Here is a 24,838-nt window from a genome sequence, read left to right on the forward strand (position 1 = left end):
TACAATATATTTAATTGCATTTTTTCTTTTTTCTTTTTTTTACAAAACAATTCCCTCATAAACAGAACACACAAAATGCATAAAGAAAACTGTACAGTCAGTTTTGTCATGTCCGAACTTGTTCTAAACATGAACAGTTTTATCTACAACAGTGGGTCCTATTAAGGTCTATCACATCAAGCAGCCTCTTGCTTCAGGGTTTCAGGAGAGACACAGAAATAGTCATGTGACACTGACGGGATGTCCACACAAACATGAGTTAGCCAATAATATCAGCAAGTACAGGTGCAGTGTCTCTCTCTCCTTGGCTCTAGTAGCTTTGTCTTACTGCTGAATCAATAGACGTGACGATAAAAGGGCAAAAAAGTACTTTTTCACAAGCAATTGTAAACTGTGAGTGACTGTGAGAGCTTACTGAGAGGTCAGCAGGAGCCATGTTGAAGATCTATTCTCAGTTTACATGCATGTCTCAGCGCTGCCCAATATGGTAGGATACTCAGAGCCATCAGGGAGCAGCTGTGGATGGAATCGTGATCTTTAAGAAACATAACAGCCAGGATCTTTTTTCAATTGAAGATATATATATATGTATATATATATACATATATATATATATTATCCAGACAGCTTAAAGGTATGCCAAATATGTTTCTCTCCTCAGTGCAACAGTGGTCTAACAAACATTATCAATGACGCTGTTGACGTCCTCCAAAGCTCATACTATTTTTTTAAGCCAGAAAGGTTTTCATGGCAGATTAGCAGCAAATACCAAAGTTACAGACATTGACAACAAATCTGTTTCTTGCTTAGTCCTAACCCTACATGTTACATTGCGTTGGGGACCTACAGGCACAGCCATGCCTTAAGAAGGGATGGTTAATATTTAATGTGGGTTGCTTTTTTTTTTCTTTCTTTTTTTATGGTGGGGGAGGCACACTAGCTGATACAGTATTCTCCAAACTAAACACGCTAAAGCTTGACCTTGACATCTTGGTCGTCAATCTCTCTTCTTAAAAAAAATAATAAAATAAACAAACCAGCAAAAATGTCAAAGGCTGTGAGTATTTGTGCCCCAATGATGAAGGTGCATCTCAGTCACTGTGTGTTATTGTTAAGCTTCGTTCCTGAAGCACTTCGATTCAGAGAGCGAGTTCACGCTGGGCTTCATGCACATTTTAATGTGAAGTTGGACTTAGTTGCATGTAACATATTTCCATAATGTCATCACCTTGCAATGTTACATTCCCAAAGTTGAATAAAAGAGTTAAAAATGAAAAATCACACTGCAGAACTTTGTGTTCAGCTGCGAGAAAGCTGCTATGACACAATAAGCAGTACCAGAAATTAACTGCTATCAGTGATGTATGATTGGAGCAGCAGGAATGAACTGACACTAAATCAAATTCCAAAAACATTGCATATAAAAGTCAAACTTACATATGATGGAGTGTTAATGAAATTTACCCATGACAATGATATGGCAAGATGCAAGTAATATATTATAGTACAAGGTGGTTTAACAGATGTCAGAGTGAGACAGGTTCCCTAACAATTACTAAATCTGCTGAACAAGCTGCTAAATTAAAATGTTTCTCTACTGTAAATGAAGCTGGTATTGGATTAGTAACCCTGATGGTTTAGTAAAGGACCAGTTTTCATTAAGCCCATCTGTTAGTTTTAAGACCACATTTATACTCCAGATACTGTAGTTTAAAAGCCATGATTTGGTCTCTGATCAAGCTTGTTTCCCTGACTTTTTTGACACTGAGCACACTCATGTGGATTTACTTTCTATGGTGAAGTAGTAAAAGAGTTGTTTCCTCCTTTTTTAATTACTTTCTCTTTCACCAAAAAAGATAAGCAGTTGCTGCTTTGTGTAAAAAAAGTGAGGTCATCTGCAAAGTAACAGTCTGATAATTTTAGAGCTGCTCAAATTCAAAGTGAAGAAAAGCAGTTTTTTCTATTCCAACAGTATTAAAATGGAGTATGGATACATATTAAAACAACTTGCATGTATGACTAAGTTCAAATAAGTTCAAATGACAACTGTGGGTGCTAACTCTGAAAGGCTAGCATTCTAATGGTTAACTTTTCTTATAAATCACTAGGTCTTATAAATTACTGTCTTGCTGCTAATGGCTCATCATTGTGATGATTAGTGCAAGTGAAAAAACACAATTAGGCTGAGGATGATGAAGTTCAACCACAGACAGAAAATGTGCTGTTTTATTAGAAGAGTTGCTGGTGGTTATTCAGTTACTGTGTCAAAACTTTTTTTTAAGTGTATTAAACAATTTTGGAATAATAATAACTATAAGACACAGCTGTACACTTATTTATGTTGTCTGACAATCAGTAGTCTTGTATATATTACATAATACTAAATGTATCTCTAGTTTTCAAACAGTTCTCAAGCTTTAAGATAAAATTAAAAATTTATTTTCTATTCAGCAGGTTTTAAATGATGACTGGAAGGTAACTAATACAAATTATCTGTTTTCTATCCGCACCTCGTTTTTGCTTGTTGCGCAGCTCTCTGAGAGGACACACAAATGCTCACAGCCCGTCCGATAGCTGAGTTGACGATGCCTTGACTCGGCCTCGGCATATGGGTCAGTATAAACCGGAGTGATTACTCTGAGGGAATCTGCTAAGTGGCATAAGTGGATATTTCAGGCTTCACAGCACAGAGCTCTGCTGCAGATTCAGACTTAATGTGAGGGACAACAGGGGACACATTATACTGCTGCAGGAGACCAGAGAATGTACTTTTCATTTCCTCTGCTTCCGAAACATCCATTGTCGACGGCTAATGGACCAATTGGGCTCTTTGGATAGACAACGTAAATAGAGGGTATTACACATGTGCATAAAGCCAACCTCTGCTAGTATGAGGAGAATGAAAGCTTCCAGAGGCAGAGTACAGTACAATACCATGACAAAGGCGAATTAACAGGTCTTGGTAGCTTTTAAAAAGACTGAACACGTACACGCTAACGGCAGACAGGACTTACAGTTTGTGGTGATTATATGCAGCACTGGTGAAAACGACAAACATTGTTGAGAAAAAACAAAAACTGGAAAGCTTTTTATTCTAAAAAAAGTGAGCATTGTGCATAGTTCATAGTTCATTAATAACTCCTCTTCACGTACCTATTTGCTGTGATAGCATGGAAGGAAGTGCAATAATGTACAATTCTGTATAGTTTAGTGCACATAGATCACTGTTGCACTGAACGGCATTGACACTTTCTCCCAATAGAAATATCACAACATGTTTTCTTAATATTTTCTTGGTTGCTATTTTTTTAATTGTATTTGTTACAGAAAACCCAGCCATGGTTCCCTCTAGCTCAGTCCCAGGGTTGAGTCCACAACAAATGTTCACATAAATCTTAATTATAGGTAATTTGGCCTGATATCTCCTCATCCTTTTTAAAATTTAATTTACGTCTTTTACTAATTCTACATCTCCTTTTTTTATACCCCCCCTTTTTTTCTTACTTCATACCTCACCAACCCAGACAACTGTGTTTCCTCTATTGATGTCTGACACCTCGCAGTGTGGCGTTCTCTGTTTTCCATTTAGGACAAAGAGGGACTCGACTGATGGCGTCACCAGGTACTGTCCGAACAGCCCGCTGGAGACCACCACTCTGTTTGGGCCTCCCCAGGGCCAGGCTTGAGGAGCCAGGGGCTCCTTGAGGCTTTGGAGAACCTCAGTACGGCCTGAAGACAGATCGGCAAAGAGGAGGTCCGTGCCTGAGCCCGAGGTGGCCACAACCACATGTTGGTTAGACTCTGTGAAAGAGGGCTGGAAAACCAGATCAGAGACATTTACATGCGCGTGTATTTCCTGATTCAGACCCAACTCTCCCTGGAAGGACACAGTCTGAACTATTAGCTTTGATCTCCGTGGGTCAGGTGTTACAATATAGCGGCCGTCTGGCGACACATAAGCCTGGCCTGTGACATTTAGGTTCGGGCCAATCACAGCATCGGTCACGCTGTCAATCAGGAGCTGGGGCGGGGCATACAGAAAGCTCTTGCTCTGGCACTGAACGAAGTAGAAGCCGCTCAGGTGTGTGTAGGCCATGCTGTCTGGTATGCAGCTGTAATTCTTCAGACTGATGGTCTTGACACGGCGGAAGGTCTCCAGATCAATCTTGTGTATCGCTGGTTCATTTTTGAGAAAGACAAAGGCAAACCTACACCGACAAAGTTCAAATAAGAGGTTAATTACCTTTCGAGATTTTTTTGGGGGAGTGATTAATACACACAGATATTCTCATTAGAATTCTCATTTGCTCTTTTCTCCTCTGCTTTAGAAGGACAGTTGTGATGAGTGAGCTGTAAGGTTGGTAAGGTCAAGGGTGACATTACCTCACGTGAGTGATGATGAGGTTAGTTGGAGGGATGAAGAAGTCATTCACCCTTTGGAAAGTTGTGCGAATGGCATGATGCACCTCCCCGACACTGGCCTGAGGAATAACCTGTTAACACACACAGAAATATAAAAAACTCATAGAAAAACATAATGTAAACATCAATGCTCTCTATTGAATCCAACAAAAAATGAACGGCGATGTTTTCTCAAAAAGATGGTAGAGTGAAGTTTACTATAGCCACACATTAGAGTTCAACATTAGACGTAATATTTTAATGTCTTTGCTGCCCCACCTTATAATTTATTCTCCCTGTATGAACACATAAATAAATAATTCAGTTGCAATGTCAGACTTCAGAAAACAGATTCACTTCACTACAGGTATCTATAGATAAATATCCTGCAGCTGGAGCGTTCATACTTCTCCAAACAAAACGTACAATCTGTGGAAGCGGACCAGGGTTTATTGAAAGCTACCAAACAGTGATAGCATGAATGTGCCCTTAGACTCCCATTAATCAATGATTTATAGAGTTTTAGAGACCAAGCTGATAAAAATCTAATCATGCAATTCCTTCACAGGATCGCCACTAAGCCACTGAACCAAATTATCATAGACTGATTGAGTCTAAAAAGTTTGATTAATAAGGATACAGTCTGCATTATATACCTTTGATCCATACTAAATGTTTAATCTAAAAAAAATTAACATGCTGAAACTGTCCAACACCACAGTTACTGGTGTTTGATTTTCCTGCTTGAATGCATTTAAATATATAAAACATGTGATGGCTTCATTATAATCCCGTGCTGCTAGTTTCTGTAAGTGAATTGAAGGCTCATATGTCAGGTTCTAACCACCAGAGCTTATCGTGGTGACATCCTCGTACATCCTGACACAGATAAACATCTGTGTATCTGTCTTGAGCCGATGATATGTGGCCCTGCTTCAGTTCTCTGTACATCATCTCACTCAGCAATGGTTGTCTCAGGAGCACAAACCACAATAAAACCTCATCTCTCATGTCATACCCCTGGCACTGAATCAGCATGTTTGAGAAGTACGGGAGGAGCACAACCAGCCGTTAATGCTCCACCTTGTAAATGACACATGCTTCATCATGCACACCTTCGTGATCAGGTCTGAGTCAAGGACGAGTAAGGTGTTTGATGGGGCTGCATTTATTTAAGGAAAACATTCAACTGCAGCCCACTGATGTTGTCAGTGTTTCGACATTGACATATTTTCACTTCCTTACATCACTATTATGGATTTGACATGAAGCAGGAAAGACGGGTCGCTATAGGTCCATGTATCATTCACTCATTTAATATTCAATTCAAAATTGGAAATAAAAAATAAACAAAGGAGGTTGTTTTTCATTATTCTTTTAGAAATCTAAAATAAAAAAGAACAGAATATTCACTGTTTTTGCACTTTTGATTTGAACTTAATATTTGAAATAAATTAAACTAAAAAAACAACCTACGGGGAGAAATTGATTTCTGATTTCTATATTTAATTAGTCAGATTTCCAAGTTGCTGTTTCCTGCTTTGCATGTTGTCCAAGTGGCAATATAATATCATATCAGCGTAGTAGTTCAGTGGTTTCCAAAATGTTTTAGCCACAACCCCCAAGATAACATACTGAGCTACATACTGATATTTTGATTGTCTATTTTGAAGTTCAACATGTTTTTTGGATCAGCCATCTTGAAAGTTATCAGAATCTTTATACATAAGCAGCATGAGGTGGTTTTCGGTTCATTGCTGTGAGAAGGCACCTAAATGCCCCATATCAGCTTCTGTCACAGAGATAATGCATAATTTGGATTTTTACTTTAGCAGGAAAAATAATTTTATTTATGTGTTAAAAAATAATGTGTAAGTAAAAAGAATGTGTTTTTTCCACAGGTTAATCTCTTTGCACAGCCCTAGTAAAAGTCCTAGATACATTTGATAATTTTTTTTCATAATGATGTGGTGACCCTTTGAAATTGTCTTGGGACTCCCAGTTTGAGAAAGGCTGTAGAAGCTATATGGTTCTTCCCATTCCTCCCAAAACACACAGCGCTTTTGGGAGGCTGTTGGTCCTTCAGGGAGACAGGTGGTGGGATGAATCGGGGTGAGCCTCCTGATGCAGCAGCAGCTACCCTCAAATCCAAGCACCATTGATTTAGTGATTGCAGAGCATGGACTCGACTGGGAGAGAGCGAGCGACCCCAACAACAAAGACGATAGTGCTGGTTTGCAGAAAGAGAATCTGCAGCGTCTTCCGGGTCATGGAAATGCAACAAATAAAATAAAAAAAATCAGTTTCTGTCTGTGGGTCGTTTTTCTAGTTTAATTTCTGCTAATTTAAACTTTAAATCAAAAGTGCAAAAACAGCCTAATTTAAGTCTTTTGTTTCGGATTTATAAAAGAATAATGGAAAACCACCTGCTTATTTATATTTTGATTTTCTATTTTGAAGTTCATATTAAATCAATAAATGATACACAGACCAAGATGCAGTCAAATTCTAAGTTTTCAGCTTTAATTTTATATTGTGAAACAGCTCAGTTCTCATGTGATTCTCAAAATCATCAATCTTTTCAGGTTCCAAGTTTTCCCTGTCTGAAACACAAACGTTCTGACTGATCCACAGCCTGTGCTGGGAGCTACTGGAATGTTTTTGGTTGACAATCAATTACAGCGGAATTGACTGGCAAGTAGCATGTGGCTCGGCTTTGTTCATTTCACTGAATATTTTCTTCTTCACATGGCCTTTTTTTTGCCTGCTGTCTGAAAAAACATGCTTGAAATAAATGAAGAATATCTTTACATTAAATGGACTCTATGTATAATCTTGGTCTCAAAAAGAAAGTAGAGACATGTAAGATTTTTACAGAAGTGTCAGAATCAAGATACATGTCCCTGTGTCAGTAAAACACAGCAGAAAATTTATTTTGTTTTATTTATTTTAATAAAATAAAATAAAATGTCATTCTCAAGCATTGTGTGTGCTTGCTACAGTATATACAGTACTTTTGGATATTTAACATTAGCATATATAGAAAATAAAGAACTTACTTAAAAATAAACAAGGAAACATACAAGTACTAAACAATAGTAATGTCAACAACCTGACCTCAACTCAACTAAGCATAGCTTTTACTTCTTTCAGGATAAAACTGAAGTCAAAGACTCGCATGACACTCACACATGTGAAACCACAGACTTCAGGTGGCTTTAGTTCCATCGAGTTGGCAATAGCAATGACATCAGGCTTGTTTCTGTTGTGGGTTGTTAACAGGCAAACTATAAACAAGCCATTTATTTTCTTTATCATTTTAAACCTCCACTTTATATTTCCAGAGAAATTCTGCTGTTTGAAAACAATCAAGATTAAGACAGCAAGGCAAATGTTTCAAGAAAGTATGCAGAAATATTTTTAAGGGCAAAGAGCTCAGAGAAAAATCTATTTTGATGCCAGTGCCTCAAAGCTGCACCTTTGCTTGATGCCCAGTGGGAGGCCAGGCTAATCCTTCCTTTCTTACAACTATTAAACATCGTGGAATAAAAATAGCATTTTAAGTTGCTGACTTGTTTTTCTCCATTCATTTCTTCCCCTTACTGTTGCATGCCATGGAAAGGAAAGTCTTGCAACAGTTGCAGAGTAAAATAATGGGAGTTAATGAGGTTCAATGTACAATCACTCATGTATTATTAGACAGCTGATGAGGTCTGTGGGCTGCAGGTGCTCTCTACTCAACGCCACAAGCCTTCTTTTGTTATTGCTCATCCTTGGATTTCATATCAACACCTTGAGCAATGAAGCCCAATTGAGTTTTACTTTGCCCCTGCTTCACTGCACCACCTTATACCTGCGGGGGGATTTGGTTCTGACTGAGTAGTTTTTGCCCTTTCACCAACATTCAGTCTGCAGGAGAGTTGAAGGGGATTTTTATTGGTATTTTCTTTTTTGTAAGTTGTCATTTTGCTGGAAAATCTAAATGAATTTGAATTCTTGAAACAATCTAGTGTGATTTAGGAAATTGATATACTTTTAGCTACATGTTCAAATTGAGCAATAAAATCTAAAATAATGCATTTCCTGTAACATTCCTGAAATTTGTCAACTGAAATGAAAGATTTTAGTCCTCAAGGCATATATTGTACCTTTTTAAATGCATGCATGCTAAGTTACAGATCAGATATTTGTAATGTGTCCACAATGCCCTGACTCTTGCGTGGTGTCTATGCCATAGCAGCCTTGGTGTGAGTGTGTGTGTGTACATGTACAGGGGAGTCAACAATTTATGTGGGAGCTGCATATCTTCTTGTCAGGTAGATGCAGATTGGACTGACAATCTGAAAGGCCATATTTCTCTGCCTGGAAGATTCCTCCATTTGTCTTCTCTAATGAATTGACAATCACACTCCCTCTGATATTTACACAGAACTACTGAACCATCATTAAAGTCGGCTGCTAAGCGACACCACACACTGAGATGAATGCAGACCTACACACAGTTTGCACAACGCAAGTGCTCAAACAGAGAGCCACACTCATACACATGTATGATCCGCTGAAGCGAAGCCGTGCCTCCGGTAGCGACAGGCCGCCGCTGAACAGGTCAATTACTTTCACTCCAAATGATAATGACATTATCAGACCATTTATTTGTGGTGTGATCCATGTGGCCTCCAATTCATTATGTGGCTTCCCTGCAATTGCATTTTTGATAGATTTATGCCCTGCTCACTAATTATTCATTACTTCTGAACGAATGAGGGAAAAAAAGGGAAATTGAATTGAAAAATACAAAACTGTGTTTTCTGTAAAGCTGCTCTCTCTGCTTGTTTCAGATTATGGGAGAAGACCATTTTGTCTGCAGCTGAAAGCATCTTGTAACAGAAATTTCTGCTTTATTTAAAGTTTCATCTGGCTGAGGTGTAAATTGACTCTAATGTAATCACTACCAGCATACAGCTTAGTTGTGACAGCAACACAGAAACAAGCTGTTTCTGCACATTTTGCAAAGAAATAGCGGGAAACCTTTAAACTATTAGCTTCTTTATTCTCGCAGGTTATAAAACTGGTAAAAACTGTTGCAACCTACACACAGACAGATAATGGTCCCTTGTAGATCCAAAACAATCTGCAGAAACACAAATTTCTTTACCTCGTTTTGATGATTTCTTAACCTCTGCTTCTGTCTGAAATAACATAGCCAAAATTAATGGGTTATATTTTTTACAATTAAAAGGCCAATATGTGTAATATTGGTCTCAAAAACACCTGACACGTGAGATTACTATAAAAGTATCAGAATCAAATGTGTAACTGTGTCAATGTGAATTTCCCAGGTCAACATCTTTGGAACTCACCAGCCAATGTTAATAATCAATACCTCTATTAGTCATCAGTCAGGAGAATCGGGAGACGGCCCCCAAATTCACTTTAGAAACACCATGAGGATCCAGAAAGAAGTGAACCTCAAGATAGTATATCGTAGGAAGAATGAATACTTATAAAACCCCTTTATTTTTATAAAGCAAAACCTTCATAATTTTTTGAACAAAACCAGAATCATAGGAGAACACATTAGCAGTTTTTTCTTGAGGTAGAATAAAAATTCTGAACACAAAATAAGCAAAGTTGAGACAAGCTTCATTATTATTATGTAATTTTTTTGTTTGCTAGTCTTTGGCTGCTAACCTGCAAAATTTTTATCCCACAGTGATGAGACAGTTTTCTTTGCAAAGGTTTTGTATTAGTTGCAATGCTTCATAGAGTCTGTTAGCTGAGTTTCTCCCTGGGATTTTCGTATGCTAAATGTTGGGATTGGTGCTTGCTATTGATGCAAAGGTCGTCTTCACTGCATGTATATCATGCTGCAACCTGTACAGGTGGCTCTCGTCAAGAAGAAGTTAAAGAGTTCAATCATAATAGTGTGTCCTCTGCACTATACTGTACATCAGCATGAATAAGTGTCACTTATAGAAGGAGGGCAGGGTTATTAGCTGCTGAGCAACCACTGATTTAGATCTTTATGATGTCACTCCTGTTCAGGACCAGCTTAAAATACTCATTCACATGAAGAATAGTGGACTTGGGTTTTGTATCATCCCTCTGCAGTTCTGGTAATGAACAGACTCAGCACGTCCCCAAACCGTAACATGCAAACACAACAGCTCACGTGACTTTAATGGGATCAGTCCCTTCAGTGGAAACCAGCAGAACAAAACACATGTTTGTGTCTATTTCAGAGATTACAATGAGATCCCACGGTGGTTTAACTCATGTAGGCATCATCCACATTCAAGAACATTCGAGCACTGCAGCTTTCAAAAAACAGCACAGCACCTCTCCCAGAGGTACCGGTCGTGGTCCCTTCCCTCTCCCCTCCACCTCGTCGACCCGCTCTGTATCCTTATCTCTCTTCCCTCATCTCTTTCCCGTCCCCCGAGGTGGATTAAATACGACCACACCTGCGATCATTTCTCATTTGTGACGCTTCCAACACCACTGGTCCAAAGGGACACCAGGCACAAGCAGACAACATCGCAGCTGTGAATTGCTGTTTTGCTGGCTCTGTAAATGCTCTAAAACATACATAGATTAGATGTTGTCATGCAACATACTAATATCCTATAAACAGGGATGTATGTGCACAGCTACGGTCAATTAGTTATGAAGAAGTTTTCCTCGCTTGGTAACAGTCTGTAGCTTAAATAAATGATATTCTTTAAGGAATATAATCGTTCATCAGTAATCACAAACACATACACCGCAGAAGTGGAAAAACAAGACAGTAATAAAAGAGAGTTATTTTATACTTTTATGACTCTCTAAGCTGGATTAATGTAGCATAATTTTAAAACGAGGCTGCAAAAGTGCATCAACAAACCAAAGAAAACCAAACCAATCAACCAAACCAAAATGAGTTTCTGGTGTTCTAAAGTGAATATTCAGCCCAATATTTAGTTTCCTGTTAAGTTGTCCTGTACTTTTCAATTAACAGCAAATTTTCATCAGTAGTTGTACAGTTCATGTAAGAATGAAACCAGGTGATAATGCTTTAGTAGACTAGGAGATGTTATTTCAAGTGGGTGTTATTTTAAGTGGGTGTGGGGTTTTTTTTTCCAGCCAGAAGATGGAAATTCTGATTTATTATAAATGCACCATTAGTGGTTCATCGGACTCGAAAATAAACTTTAAGTTTAGTGAAAAGCTGCCCATATAAGCTGCTTCTGGAAATTTTAGTAAAACTCAAAGGAAAAGTTTAAGGAGCCGATATGATGATTTTCATTAGTCTACTAATCATCAGCTCATTGTTGCATTACTGTGATACAGTGTCTTTTTCCACATGCCACATCTCTAAACATGACTTGTGTAGAGATTGTGCAGAAAAGAAGTATCACAATCAACTGTCTGTAGCTGGAAAAACCGACTGTGGAAATGCAGGTATAGTAAAACTACCATTCCCCCTGTTTGTTCTAATATGAGCTTGAAGACATAAAATGTCTTGTTTGAACATTATACGTACCTGAAGTGTTGGATGTGTTTTGTCCATGTCTCCCCATGTTAAAATCCACACCTGGTCATGTGATTTGTCATAGAGCACCTTCACCGGGAAAGAATCGGTTGCTACTGCCTGGGGGACACAAAGGGAGTTCAGGACAAAGTCAGAATTAATTACCTTTTATCTGACCTGAAATAAAGTTTTTACTCATGGTGCTGGAAATGCACAGCAGTCCAACAGAAGCATAAGAAACTAAAAGGAAAATAAAAAAAAAAACAAAAAACAAGAGATCATTGGATTGATGTTAGTGAGCCCACAAACAGGCTTTTTTTTTTTTTGTTTTATTAATAATTTTTTCCATCAGCTGATTGCTGTTTTGTTTGCTTAGAGCATTCATTAGTTAAAGTCCTTTTTCATTATTCCATTAATTTATAGCTGGTCAAATATGACACAAACTGCACCAATGAACCAGTAAAGTGAGAGCACAGGGTGGAAATGTAGTCATAAAAAAGGTTGTAAAGTTGACTGGTTGACTGTGAAAACCTGGTAGAAAGAAAATGCTTCCATCAGTATAAATTTAATCAATATAAAGATGGATCATAAAACAGTAGCACTGCAGTTTGTTTCAACATGTCTAGGTGGTCATTCATTTTCTATATGCAAATAATGAAATACTAGAAAATGAAGTTGAACAGTCTTATGTTTGAGTTGTTTTCACATAAGTGCAGCTGCCATGGTAGCAGTAAAAACAAATGTGGCTCATGTATTCTTAGATGGCATAGGAATACACTCTTAACCCATATATATAATATAATACTGTTACTGTTATCTCGTCATTAAAACTATGGAATACTAAGCAACCAGGTTTCAGAAATAAAAATGTGTTGCCTGCATTTCTACAGCGTTGCTGTTAAGGAGGTCTTCATGAAGGTATCAGACACACATCAGTGAGAGAACTGAAAGAATAGGCAATAATCTGTAGACATATAGCTGGGAGAAAGCGCAAGAGATGGGAGAGGTGGGAAACACACTCAACCTCAGATCTGCTGCAATGTCAACAACAAGGAACAACACAATCCATTACCCTGCTTCTGGCTGAGTGGACGGGGAGAAGCTGACACCCTCACCAGTGGAGCGAGACCACGAACTCTGTGTTCAGTAATGGGAGGTCCAGCCCTCTGCTCTCCACCGGTCAGCCAAGTGTCAACTCAGCATGTGCCTATGTATGGTTTGAGGAGAAGGTGGACGCTGTTTGTGTGTGTTTTTTCTACATGAGTGGAGCAGGGGTAAAGCTGAGGCCAAGCCCTTGGTGCTGCAGACCAAAGAGCCAATGTTCAGTTTAATATGGAATCAAGAAACAGTTTATAGAAATAAATGTTGGTTTAAGCTAAATTTTCTTTTCTTTCTTTAGATGATGTTCCCATGGGGATTTTCATTTAAAATATTTTAAGTTTAGATTTCCTTTAACAGTCTACACTGTTAAAAGGAAATGTCCAGCTAGAACCTGATGTTCTTTTGGTTGCCTGACACAGATTCGTGTTACACATGTTTGCATTGCAAGTGCCACCCAATCACAGGTGGTGACACCAAACAAACTGAGAGTCCTATTACTAAACCAGAATTAAAGTCCAGCCACAAAGTTGTGTGGTGATATTAGGTGAAAACAGCCTTTATGATTTATTGTTTGTATTTAAAATAAAATTTATAGATATTTATTGTTCTGGCTAAAAACGCCAGATGCTAAATATGGTAAGATTGTATACAAGACAGTAACCCGAGGTAAACAGGTTCAGTGGTGCAAGGTTTTAGCTGCAAACACATCACAGAAGTGCCAAGGTGAGAGATGTTACAATAATAATGTGGAAGCTGTGCCAGATGAGCTCCTGGAGGTAATGTCAGGGTTCGCATTGCCATAACAGAGGAAAATGCAAATGTGTGCCACGCAGGATCACTTTAATCGGTTTGGAAACCAGCAGGTTTTTAAACTTCTTTTTTTTTAAAAAAAAAAAAAGTAGATTTAGGCATCTAAAAGAAAAAGCGTAGCCAAAAATCTAAGTGACAACTGTCTCACTGATTTAGCTGCAGCCCAAAATGAAACATCATAGAAACGATAAAGTGACTACATAACCAGAGGTTTTTGCCATCTGGCTTCCTTTTTAATTGGCTGATGTGCTGGTTGTTTTCAGACCCAGCGGGAGGCTTTGCCGGCACAGATCAGACACGTTGGAATCAAGGTTAGAGCTCTCTGTTGGGAAAAAATAAAAAAGGTGATATTTCCTTGTCTGGAACTATATGGAAACCTTTCATTTTTTAAGCTTCTCCACATGTTTACAGCCGTAATCCAACGTCTTTGGGAAATAAGACTGTTTGAAAAACAAAGGGCTTCAGAAAAAATATGAAAGTAAAAAAGATGTGCAAGATGGAATTATCAATGTCTGAAAGATGAAGTCACCAAATCTTTTCTTGAATTTAAAAAATGGCTGCAGATGACTTTTGTGTCTCTAGACTTAGTGAAACACTTTAATTTCTATTGTGCTTTAGAACAAATAAGTTGGAAATAACTTCAAATATCTTGTTTTTGAATTTTAATACTCGATAAAAAAAGCAATGTGTGTTTTCTCAGAGTTGAATATCAGTAAATTCTATTTTTTTCCCTATGAATATGGAGATTTTGCATTATCCACATTCCAAAACTCTGTTTAGTCTCTTCATTGAAAATACATGCCATATTCTGACTTTACTATTGAAAACCTTAAGTTTTTGGTTTGTTCAAGCACTATGCAATCTTTCCTCCAGTTCTCAAGTCCACTATCAATGTGCTTTGTAAAAAAAAAATAAAAAAATGGAGCTTTAAAAAAGGAGGATGCATTAACCCCCTGCACACAGAGGCCAGGAAAGCAGGAGCAGGACCAGATAGATAGCGCAATAATGGGTGAAAAAGTGGTTTTACAGAATTAAATGGAGTAAAAGAAGAGAGGGAGGCAGCGGGTGGGTCACAATACATCACAGGCTAGAACTCCAGGTGCTGTGGAAACACCTTCCTGATCATATATGTTCCACAACAGGCTGTCCTTCAGTTATAAGGCATTGTGTGGGTGTTTTTTTAACTGAAAAGAGAGAGAGAGGGAGATAGAGAGAGAGAAAAAAAGAAACAATTTTTCAATTTGGTCTTTCCACTGGTGCCAAATAATCTCAAATGAAAGAAAACGTGACTACAAAGAGGTGCTAATTAGTGATGCAAACTGACTACAATTATGTAAAAAGAGACAGGTTGGTAAATGAACTAAAATATGAAAAAGGGACGACTAAAGAAACATGAATACAGAGAATAGACTCAAAATACCCCGAAAGTTTTAATAGATTCCAGCTCAAGTGGTAGAAAAATCAGACCTATCTGCATGCTTTGAGGGTTTTTTGTGTCACTCTGGGTGTCATAACCTTCTGGAGGACGAGTGGAAGGTCTTTTACATGTGTGAGCCCAGAGGCTTGTCATTTTATAATTCCTCCATGCATTAAGTCCCATTTTCCTACCTGGATAACAAGGTCAAGTAAGAGGTTTCTAATGACATTTGTACTCTGTGTGCTGTCCCTCTCCTTCTCTCTCTCTCATTCGCTCAACACACACTTTTCCTTTCTTTTTCTCCGCCTCCTTCTCCTTGAGTTAGGCCTATTTCCTCTAATCCTGCACCTTAGTATAAATGATGCTGACCCTGGGAAGGACCCTGAGGGATTCAGTCTCTAAACAGCCGTTACAGGCAAGATAAATGGCAAGGCAGCCAGCACCCACCTGGGCACCATATTGTTTCTAACGCTTGAGGTGCTTTTGATTTATTTTACCTTGCATATGGTCCTTTAAGAAGTGTGGCAGCCTGAACTGAGTGCATCTCAGAGTGTTGTTATTTGATATGGAGCCTAACACTGGCTACATCAGCGTTTGTCAAACAAATGCACATGTTTAATATGAAAGGTTTTTCTTAGGTTTTTAAGAAGACCTTCACACAGGGTAGAACTGCACAATGTAAGATTTAAAAGTACAAAATGTGGGTTCTGAATGGGCAAAGTCATAAATTTGACCTGTAAAAGATTCAAGTATCATACTGACAGACTTGCAAAGCTTTTCATTAATCCACTGCAACTCAAGCAGTTTGCGGTGGTTTCTTCTCATTTTCTTATTACAGTTCATGAATATCAGCAGTTGCAACTCGATCACAAAACAACACACACATAATGATACTGTATTGCAACCCATCTAGAATCTAGTCCTCTGAGCCAGAAATCTCACGTGATCAAACGAGATCTAACAAAAAAGTAGAAGAAGAAACATAGCAACAGCCAGAAAAACAAAGAAAAACCATGACAAACATAGATATCTATGATAACAACAACCTGAAAACACAACACCTAGTATGGAACAGGATATACAAGACGGGGGGATGATGGTGGTCTTGCGACTCTGGTTAACAGAAAAATCCAGAACTGAAAAAAATAACAGACTGGAGACAGTCAGCTCGTGCTCTGATTGGCTACATTCTGTTCCACGTCACAATCCACACAGTCACAACTCAGGAGTCGTCGGCTTTCCACACTCACATGTGAAGATATTTGGTCGTAAATATTGAACATGTTCAATACTTCCGATTGTCGCCCATGACCTGTTTTGGAGCCGATTGTCGGGACGATTTCACTGGCAACACACCTCAGAGCAAATAGTAATTTTATAGAAAAATCTTATAAGACATGAGATAATCAGGTATTTGCCACCCTTGGTCAGGAAGGGGCAAAATTGGAACAAAAACAGACAGATAATCTTTTTGTGTGAACTTATCCTGAGACATGAGTCCCATGCATTTGGTAGGATCATACCAGAGTACATGATAACAGAGGGAGCTTTGCTTCCCTGCAAAGGAACATTAAAAACAGCATTGTTCATGTAGTGCAGCCAGTTGAGACCTTCTGTAGTGTCATGATATAATTTAATAAGGCAACAAGTAATTACAAGCCAATACACCAGAAAACTTAGTTTAAAAGTTGTGCTAGCAATATTACTGTTTGATGCGGATTTCTCGTTACTCTGAGAGGCAGAGTTTTGCTCCCAGTTTAGATAAATATTTGAGAGTAGTGATGTTTTCTCATCTTTCAACAGGGTAACCTGCTCCACCCACCTGAACCACCTTCTGTGCTTGGATGTCGACAACCAGCAGTCGGCTCTGTAGGGGCTGGGTCACATAGATGTACTTATCCCTGACGTTGACTGCTGAGGACCACACGCAATGCTGAAGTGACACCCCCTCACCTTTAGGGCACATCTCCTCCTGGAAAGAACCCAACACACAAGAAAGAAGAGGAAGAAGAGCCGTCATTACGTGTTCCTTTGAACTCTCCCTTAAATTTCCATTGTTTTACTAATTTCTTTTGATGTATTTTTTGTTAATAATTGACATGTGATATAAATATCTCTTTTTTTAGGAAAAAAATTTTTTATATACGCTAGGGCGCATTCACACCAGGATAATCCAGTTTCATTGGGCAGGTAATGCAGAGAAATGTCCTTTGGTTTGGTTTGCTTTCACACTGTGCTTTACTCAAGCAAACCAAACTGCCTGGACAACATCACACAGTTACAACAACTGCTCACTAGGAGCCAATTATTCCCTGAAACGACCACTGACCAAAGAGAAAGAAGAAAATACAGCTCATCCATGGGCCATCCCTGGCTTGTTTACTGTAAACAATAGAGCAACACAAATTCATGCAGTCTCAGGGTTTCTGTTTTTATTTTGCCGCTAAAACCCAAGATGGTTTTCATAAGAAGCTACCCAGTATGAGCAGGAGAGGCAGTGAGCTATCAAACATGTTTAAATAACATGCTGAATCACGTCCTCTCTTTGGTTCACTGGATGGTCTGTTTGCTTCACTTTGCAAGTGAGCCGAGACAAGCAGACCAGAGTTCACTTCTTTGGTCCACATAAGAGTGTGTATGTGTGTTTACATGTGCGTACTTCAAATGAACCATACTGTATCTGTGGAAGTGGACCAGGCTTATTTAAAGTGGACCAAACAGTCTTACTGTGAATGTGCCCTTAGTTTTCCATTCGTACAAACTAACTTTTTTAATTACTTTATATTTATATTTATAACTAATATAACTTCTAAAAACAGCACTTATATTAATATATCATTTAAAGTGTAAAAAGGGATTATCAGTTTAAACCATACTAACAAGATAAAGTGATATGGGTTCATTAATAAGGGATATGCAATGATTTAAAAGCTACTTTGTCTGATCCTCTTAGAAAATCAGTTTCCACTGTCTGAGTTCAGAAAACTGATTCACTTCACTTTGATATCAATAGATAAATATTCTCCCACACAGGTCCCATCCCAACCACGTTGCTAACAAAGCATTAATGCACATATCACAGCCCCTCATTCACTAGCTCATGTTCATGCAAAATATTGTTTTCCTTTCATAGCAACTCATTGCTGACATGATAAAATACTTTACCCCAAATAACACGCATAACTGAATGCTAAAGCCTAACCATAACCCAACTACAGCAAAACACTTTTCACTCGCTACCTGAATTTGTGGTTCCTGCTTTGTACTCCTCACAAGTACAGGAAAAAAACAAGACCACACACACACAGAAACTGTGTTTCAAGTGTGTCCACCTCCTCCCTGTCTCACCAAAGTGGAGAAACTGCTGTTTATAGCAGGAACTAGCTAACACATGGCTTATTGAGTTTGTATTGATCTCTAATACAATTACACCCTTCTGTAAAAACCAAATCCCTCAAACAAACAAGCAACTTCTACCATCTAAAGCCTCTTGCTCCTCGAGATGAATGATCTCTAGGGGATTAAAACCCCCAAGGTCTGTTGCATAGACGCATGCACTCTATTGTTGCGAGCTGTTGACTAATGGACATGAGTAATTCCATTACATTTAGTGAGGTGAGGAGTTGCTTTGTGACATCAGGAAGGAGGAGGAGGACAGATGGGTTTGATTTTAGTGGCAATCTCTCCACGCTACCGTGGACTGGAATTAATATAGTATAGATTTGGCTGAACAAATAAAATCATGAAGATTGTCAAGGCTGGAAGGTTTTCTCACTGTGATTAATGAGCTATAACTTGCAGAGTTTTGCATTGTGGTACAACAGACTAGGTAACACATTTGACTGTCAGAGAGATACTCTTAGGGCTGGAACACGAAATGAATGCATGCATTTCAACCAAATTGATTAAGTCTTTTATTTATTTATTTTTTTGGTGCTGAATCTATTCCTCCATCAAATCATTTCTGTATGTACTTACATAGGTAGCAACAATTCTCTCTGTCCGCTTCATGTGTTTGCGTATTTCACATTCACTTGGCTGAAGAACGGTGATACCCTCATCAGAAAATACATAGAACATGTTTCCCACGCTCAGCCCTAAAACACAAGACAGGAAAGAAAAGACTAGTGTTGACAAAAAGCTCCTTGAAAGGGAGCAAATACAAATTGAAACCTGCAATAAATCCAGCTCCTGTCAAATGTGACATTTGTGATGGACATTTTAATTTCAATTCCTGCAAGAGGGAACACGACAAGACACCCGTTAGCATGCGTTCATGTTAGCGGGGCTGGATGGTGAGTGGCTGCCAGATGCTCTGACAATGCCTACAAAGGGCCCTGTCAACAACATGTCCTCAGCCTACTGTAAGAAACAGGCATCAAATTAACGGCACTGTCTGTATGTCTCTTCTGATTGGTGTAAACGGTTGATGTGATCACGTGTGCAGAGATAAGCACATGCTCACACGTGTGGTTTAGCGAATACAAGCCCAGACAATAACTGTGTGAGTGATTGATCAGTTGGGGTGTTGAATCTATTTTTGCAGTATAATATTTCGATATTGTCAACAGTCTGCAGTTTACACTCAGGTAAAAATGCCAAATATTCAAACATACAGTCTCTAACAGAACACTGACAAATGTATGCATACACACTCAGCAACAAACAGCTTTGTACAATCACTTTTAATTAGCTTGTAAACATTAACAAATAATCAAAATTGTATTGTATTTTAAACCACTTTGCTTCATTAAACTCTGGTGTAAAAATAAAAACAGATTACATTTCTATTGGCCTCTAAAGTCGAGCGGTTTTTACTGCGCAGTAGTAAAACTTTTCTGTGTTAATAATATTTACAGCTTAAAGAACGAATGGATTTGTAAACTGCAGAAAACCACAAGCAGTTTTATTCCCACTGCCTCTAAAATGAATCTGTGCTATTATTTGTAAAATACATTTTGTCCCTGTTTATGTGGGAGTGTTTCCCCCCTTTGGTGATGTGAACAAAACCTGATTAGGATGCACAAAACTTCTCGAGGATGCAAAGGGAGGAGGTCAAGACTTGAAGAAAAGCTGGAGGAGAGACAACAACTTTGTGGTTCTGGAGGACAGCAAAGCTAACAACTTAGGCAGTGGTAGCGTTAATATTAGCTGCAGGCTCCAAAGACTACAAAACATGCTCGCTACACTTTCATATTCTTATGAACAGAAACACATATTCATGACTGTAATGTTTTACCTTCTTCTCTCCAAAGAATGTTTGCAACTGCAGAATCAGCCGTAGAGCAAAACAGAGGGAGGAAAAAAAGAGGGTGGGAGGAAGAAACATATTAATTCATCTCAAATACAACATGTTACAGCTACAAAACATTCCTCACTGGTAGTGACTTGACATATTCGTCTTTCCTCCTGATTCAAGACATTGGTCTTCTCCAGGTAAGACAAGGTTTATTTTACTTTAATTAAATGTTCATTGAAATCTTACTAGGTACTTATCATCATCTCTTTAAGAAGATGAGAATTTTTAAAAGACCAGATATAAAAGAAATATAAAAACAAGTGATTTCCACATCATTAGTTATGTAATAAGAATACAAATTCTGGTTGATTTAAGCCTAAGAGCTTAAATAAAGGCCAGTGATCTTTTCTTTTCCTTTATTTTATTGGAGAAAATCTTTTTGAGTTTCTAAGACTCTATCCTAGAGAATGAATTCCAAACATAATACTTTGATTCACCCCAAGAATGAGACACCTAAACACATACAGAGTGGTGTTGCGTACAGAACGCAGTGCAGCGAGAATATTTCAGACCTTCATATAGGAGGTATCGCCTCAGTTATCTCTTTTCCAGCACCTACAATGCAGCTTCGACTCCCACTCCAAGGAGGTTTCACAACAATTTGCACACTGGACCTTTAGACTAAAACAGTCCTGGTCAGGCCAGTGAACGACTCACAGGAACCATTTGCTTGAATGACCCACAGGGTAGTCATGTGAGTCAGTGACACATGAGACCTACACGATCCTTAACTTGTATTAAATCAAGTGATCTATGTGTTTTATTTAGATTTTTGAAAAAAAAAAATCTATAATTATTGTTTTTTCATTAAAATAAATATTCAGAAAACAGTTATATTTGTGTTGGTCTGCATTTAAAACATGACTTGACTTTTCTATTTAACCACATTTTTGTAAAAGAACATTTAAAAAGTTTAATAAATTCTCATTATTTGTGCCTGTGCAGGCCATGTGCAGTCGTGTCATGTCAGCTTTCAGATGCACATATTCATGTAAAAAAGGTTCCGAATGCCAGAGTGGACATTAAGGGTTAAAACCCAAAAGTCAAGGATATCAAACTGTCTGTAGAGACCCACAACAACCCTGCTGGAAGAATATAAAATCAATTCTAAAGCTTTAAGAACTAAGTGGCATCATTAAGTGTTAAATGGAAGTATCTTGGCCCAGTCAAAGTCAAGCTTCAGCTTCATAAAGCTTCTACTTTACCTGAAGATAGCAGTTCACAAGTAAATTTCATAAGATTTGATGGAGAAAATGGATTAAATGAGACCAAACTCAAGGTGTGCCACGCTTGTAGAGATTTAACCAGGAAGGTTAGGATGGATACAGACTGAACAAGGACGCCTGGAGTTCAAAGAATCGATGTAAGGGTTTTTATTTTTTGAAGATTTTGTTTGACAATTAATAATAAAGCAGGAGCTTTATGTGATCTAAACATTGTTACAAAAGAAGCTAAGCTTTAAGAAATGGTTTTTAGCTTCACTGTTTGTCTAATTATCAACGCCTGCCTGGGTTGTTTATTTTCCCTTGATTTTTATGACATCTGAGGGCAGAAAGAATTAGTTCTGGTGTTTGACATGAAGTGTTTGATTTATATTTTTATTTTTTGTGCTCATTGGCTTTAATACTCGTTGGATTAAAAATACAAAACCATGGATCGTTTTCAAAGGCTCATCTACACAGGAGACATTTCAGCTGCAATATCAGTCATTTGTCTTTTTCACGCATGATGCTGAACAAGTAGACTTATTTTTGATTCAATACAGCTGTAACTGATTGCTAATGAATCACAACATGCAGGCATTGACTCAAGTTTATATGTTTAGATTTCTACATGATTAACCACAATGATTTTATATTGGAACAAATGCAGCCAAAACACACAAGATTCAATGATAAATTATTCTTTGAATTAAATTATTAATCTTATTATTGTGCACCTTAATCTCCTTCCATCATTATTCTTATTATTTTATTGTTTTTGCCTGCCAAGGGATTAAAGATCAAAATTTGCTTTGGTTTAATCCTGCATGTTTATATTATACATGTATATTAATATGCACTGTCCCTTTAAAAAGAAAAAGGAAAAAAAAAAAAAGACAGAATTTTCTACAGCCACTGATGCAGGACTGAAACTGCCACTGTTACTCCGCTTCATCACTTTTATATTTACAGCCGTTAAGATTTATGTCAGAATGCAAAATCAAAACATGTTTCTGAAATAATCTCTTACACAGATATCAGAAATTATTGTGTTTTGTACAGCAAATTAAAAAAAACAAACAAAAAAAAAAAACAGCAAAATGTGACACTGTAAGGCTTACGGGTCTTTTTGGCTGAATCTTCAACAAAGAGAGAAGAGATGTCCTCGTCCACTCCCACCTCATTCTTGGCGATGCAGGTGTAGGCCCCGGTATCCTCGTACCGCACACTGCCAATAAAGAGCTCACTACCATTCGCTGCAAAGAGAAGCAACAAGGAAAAGACACATTACCAGTGTCAGTGTCCTAATTAACTATTTTAATATGGAGAAAGGAAACAATATAAAAGTCAAAAGCTGTTTTTATGTTCTAATTCAGTTGGGTTAGTGAGGGCAGTCATCAGTCTGAAACTTTTCAAATGTTTGGACTAGATTAACAAAAACTTAGAGATGTTGGAAAGAAGGATATATGGATACAAACATAAACTTATAACAAAAAGTAAGGAAGTTTGTTTGTGGGTGATTATTTCTACAGTTAAATAATACCTGTTGGTATTATACATTGTTGGAAAGTCTGATTAGCCACCTTTATCAAGAGGTATAATTTATAAGGATGGTGCTTTTGTGGGACAAGCGGCATAGCTAAATGTGTCAATATTCCCCCAAAGATGTGTCAAATTCCACTGCAATATTCTCATTTTCTCTTTCTTCTTTTGAGATGCTTGGTGGATTGGATGATTGCACTTTGGTGTAAAAAAACAACATGTTTTGGCCATTTTTACACTATTCATTTTACACTGTCAGGGACCTCAGTCATTAGTTGTTGAAGGTCAAACAGCGTAGTTGTGTGTGTCACACATACAGCTCACACAATCTGATCCCACAAGTGTTCAATTAGGTTGAAGTCTTGCAACAGACTACTCTAATTTTTCCTAAATTCTGGAGGTAGTCTGTGGTAAACTGGGTTCTGTGGGTCAGGGCGTTGCAATTCTAGTGGACAGAGTTAAGTCCCAGATTATTGTGGTATGGAATCACCACTGGCTCCAAAGTCTCATTCTGACATCTCTGTCTATCAATTAGGTGCCAATAAAGTGTCAGTCATACATCTGTGACAGGAGATTGGACATGATTTAATCACATTTTTGGAAGGCAGTACACCGACATTTAGCATTCTCACAAGTTATACCTTGTTGTAAAGGTGTTTAATCAGGATTTACAACAACATGTAATACAACCAATTGGTATTATTACCCAAGAGGTCTGGAGTTGGTAATCCCTGGTCTTACGGTTTATGTTTAGTTTTTGCTGTTTTTTTCTGCTCCTTTGTTGCTGTTCTTTTTCTGTTTTATTTTGTTGATTTATCCCTTTCTGTGTCCATTTCCTGTTCACTACATCTGGTATTTATTTGATTGTCCCATCTTTTGCTCATTTGATTGTTACCCCTAATCACCGACCAAGTTTATAACCCTGACTTTAAACAGCTACATCAAAGCTGTCACCAAACAACTTTTTACCAACTAAAAAGCATCAAAAGAATTGAAAGAAGCATCTGTAGGTCATCCAGAACCCTGCTGCTAGAGGTTAAACCAGAGCTAAGATATCTAAAAACATCAGCAGTTTAAAAATATTTACAGAGGTTTCCAGTCAGTCATAGAATAGATCTGAAAACCCTACTGATCATTTACAAATCCCAGAACAGTTTAGGTCTAGAATACATCTGTGATTTGCTCAGAGAATATAAATCTAGCAGGTGAACTAGTTCAGATCAGAGTCCAGACTACACATCTGTAAATTCATCTCCAGCTGCAGTGTCTGACTAAACTACATGAAGTAACATGCACACAGCTGAACTGATGCAACATATAAATAGACTTTTTTCTAATAAGGACACCATTTATCACCTGATTCTTACAGAGCCAAATATTTTAGCATTATATACATTATATAATATATAGTTATTTCCTTGAATAAACTCAACTTAAACCAACAAAACCTGAAACTGTTTTTGTCATGGTACAAGCGTCTTTGAAAAAAAAAAACAGCTTGAAGGGCTCAAGGGTGTGTCTTCATCATAAGGCACACAAACAAAGTGGCTCTGACA

General features: G+C 37.9%; 1 protein-coding gene across 1 annotated transcript in view; it reads right to left on the reverse strand.

The window, feature by feature from the left end:
• Nucleotides 1-2,103: 2,103 nt before the first annotated feature.
• Nucleotides 2,104-24,838, reverse strand: part of fstl4 (follistatin-like 4) — a 214,365-nt gene continuing 191,630 nt past the window's right edge. The window contains exons 10-16 of the mRNA XM_042009266.1: nt 22,862-22,996; nt 20,479-20,505; nt 19,218-19,336; nt 17,062-17,211; nt 11,924-12,031; nt 4,384-4,493; nt 2,104-4,208 (exon numbers count right to left, since the gene is read on the reverse strand). Coding sequence (XP_041865200.1) covers nt 3,506-4,208; nt 4,384-4,493; nt 11,924-12,031; nt 17,062-17,211; nt 19,218-19,336; nt 20,479-20,505; nt 22,862-22,996 — 1,352 coding nt within the window. The 3' untranslated portion in view covers nt 2,104-3,505. The remainder of the gene's footprint in view (nt 4,209-4,383; nt 4,494-11,923; nt 12,032-17,061; nt 17,212-19,217; nt 19,337-20,478; nt 20,506-22,861; nt 22,997-24,838) is intronic.

Source organism: Melanotaenia boesemani, chromosome 15, assembly GCF_017639745.1.
Source record: "Melanotaenia boesemani isolate fMelBoe1 chromosome 15, fMelBoe1.pri, whole genome shotgun sequence".
NCBI lineage: Eukaryota > Metazoa > Chordata > Actinopteri > Atheriniformes > Melanotaeniidae > Melanotaenia > Melanotaenia boesemani.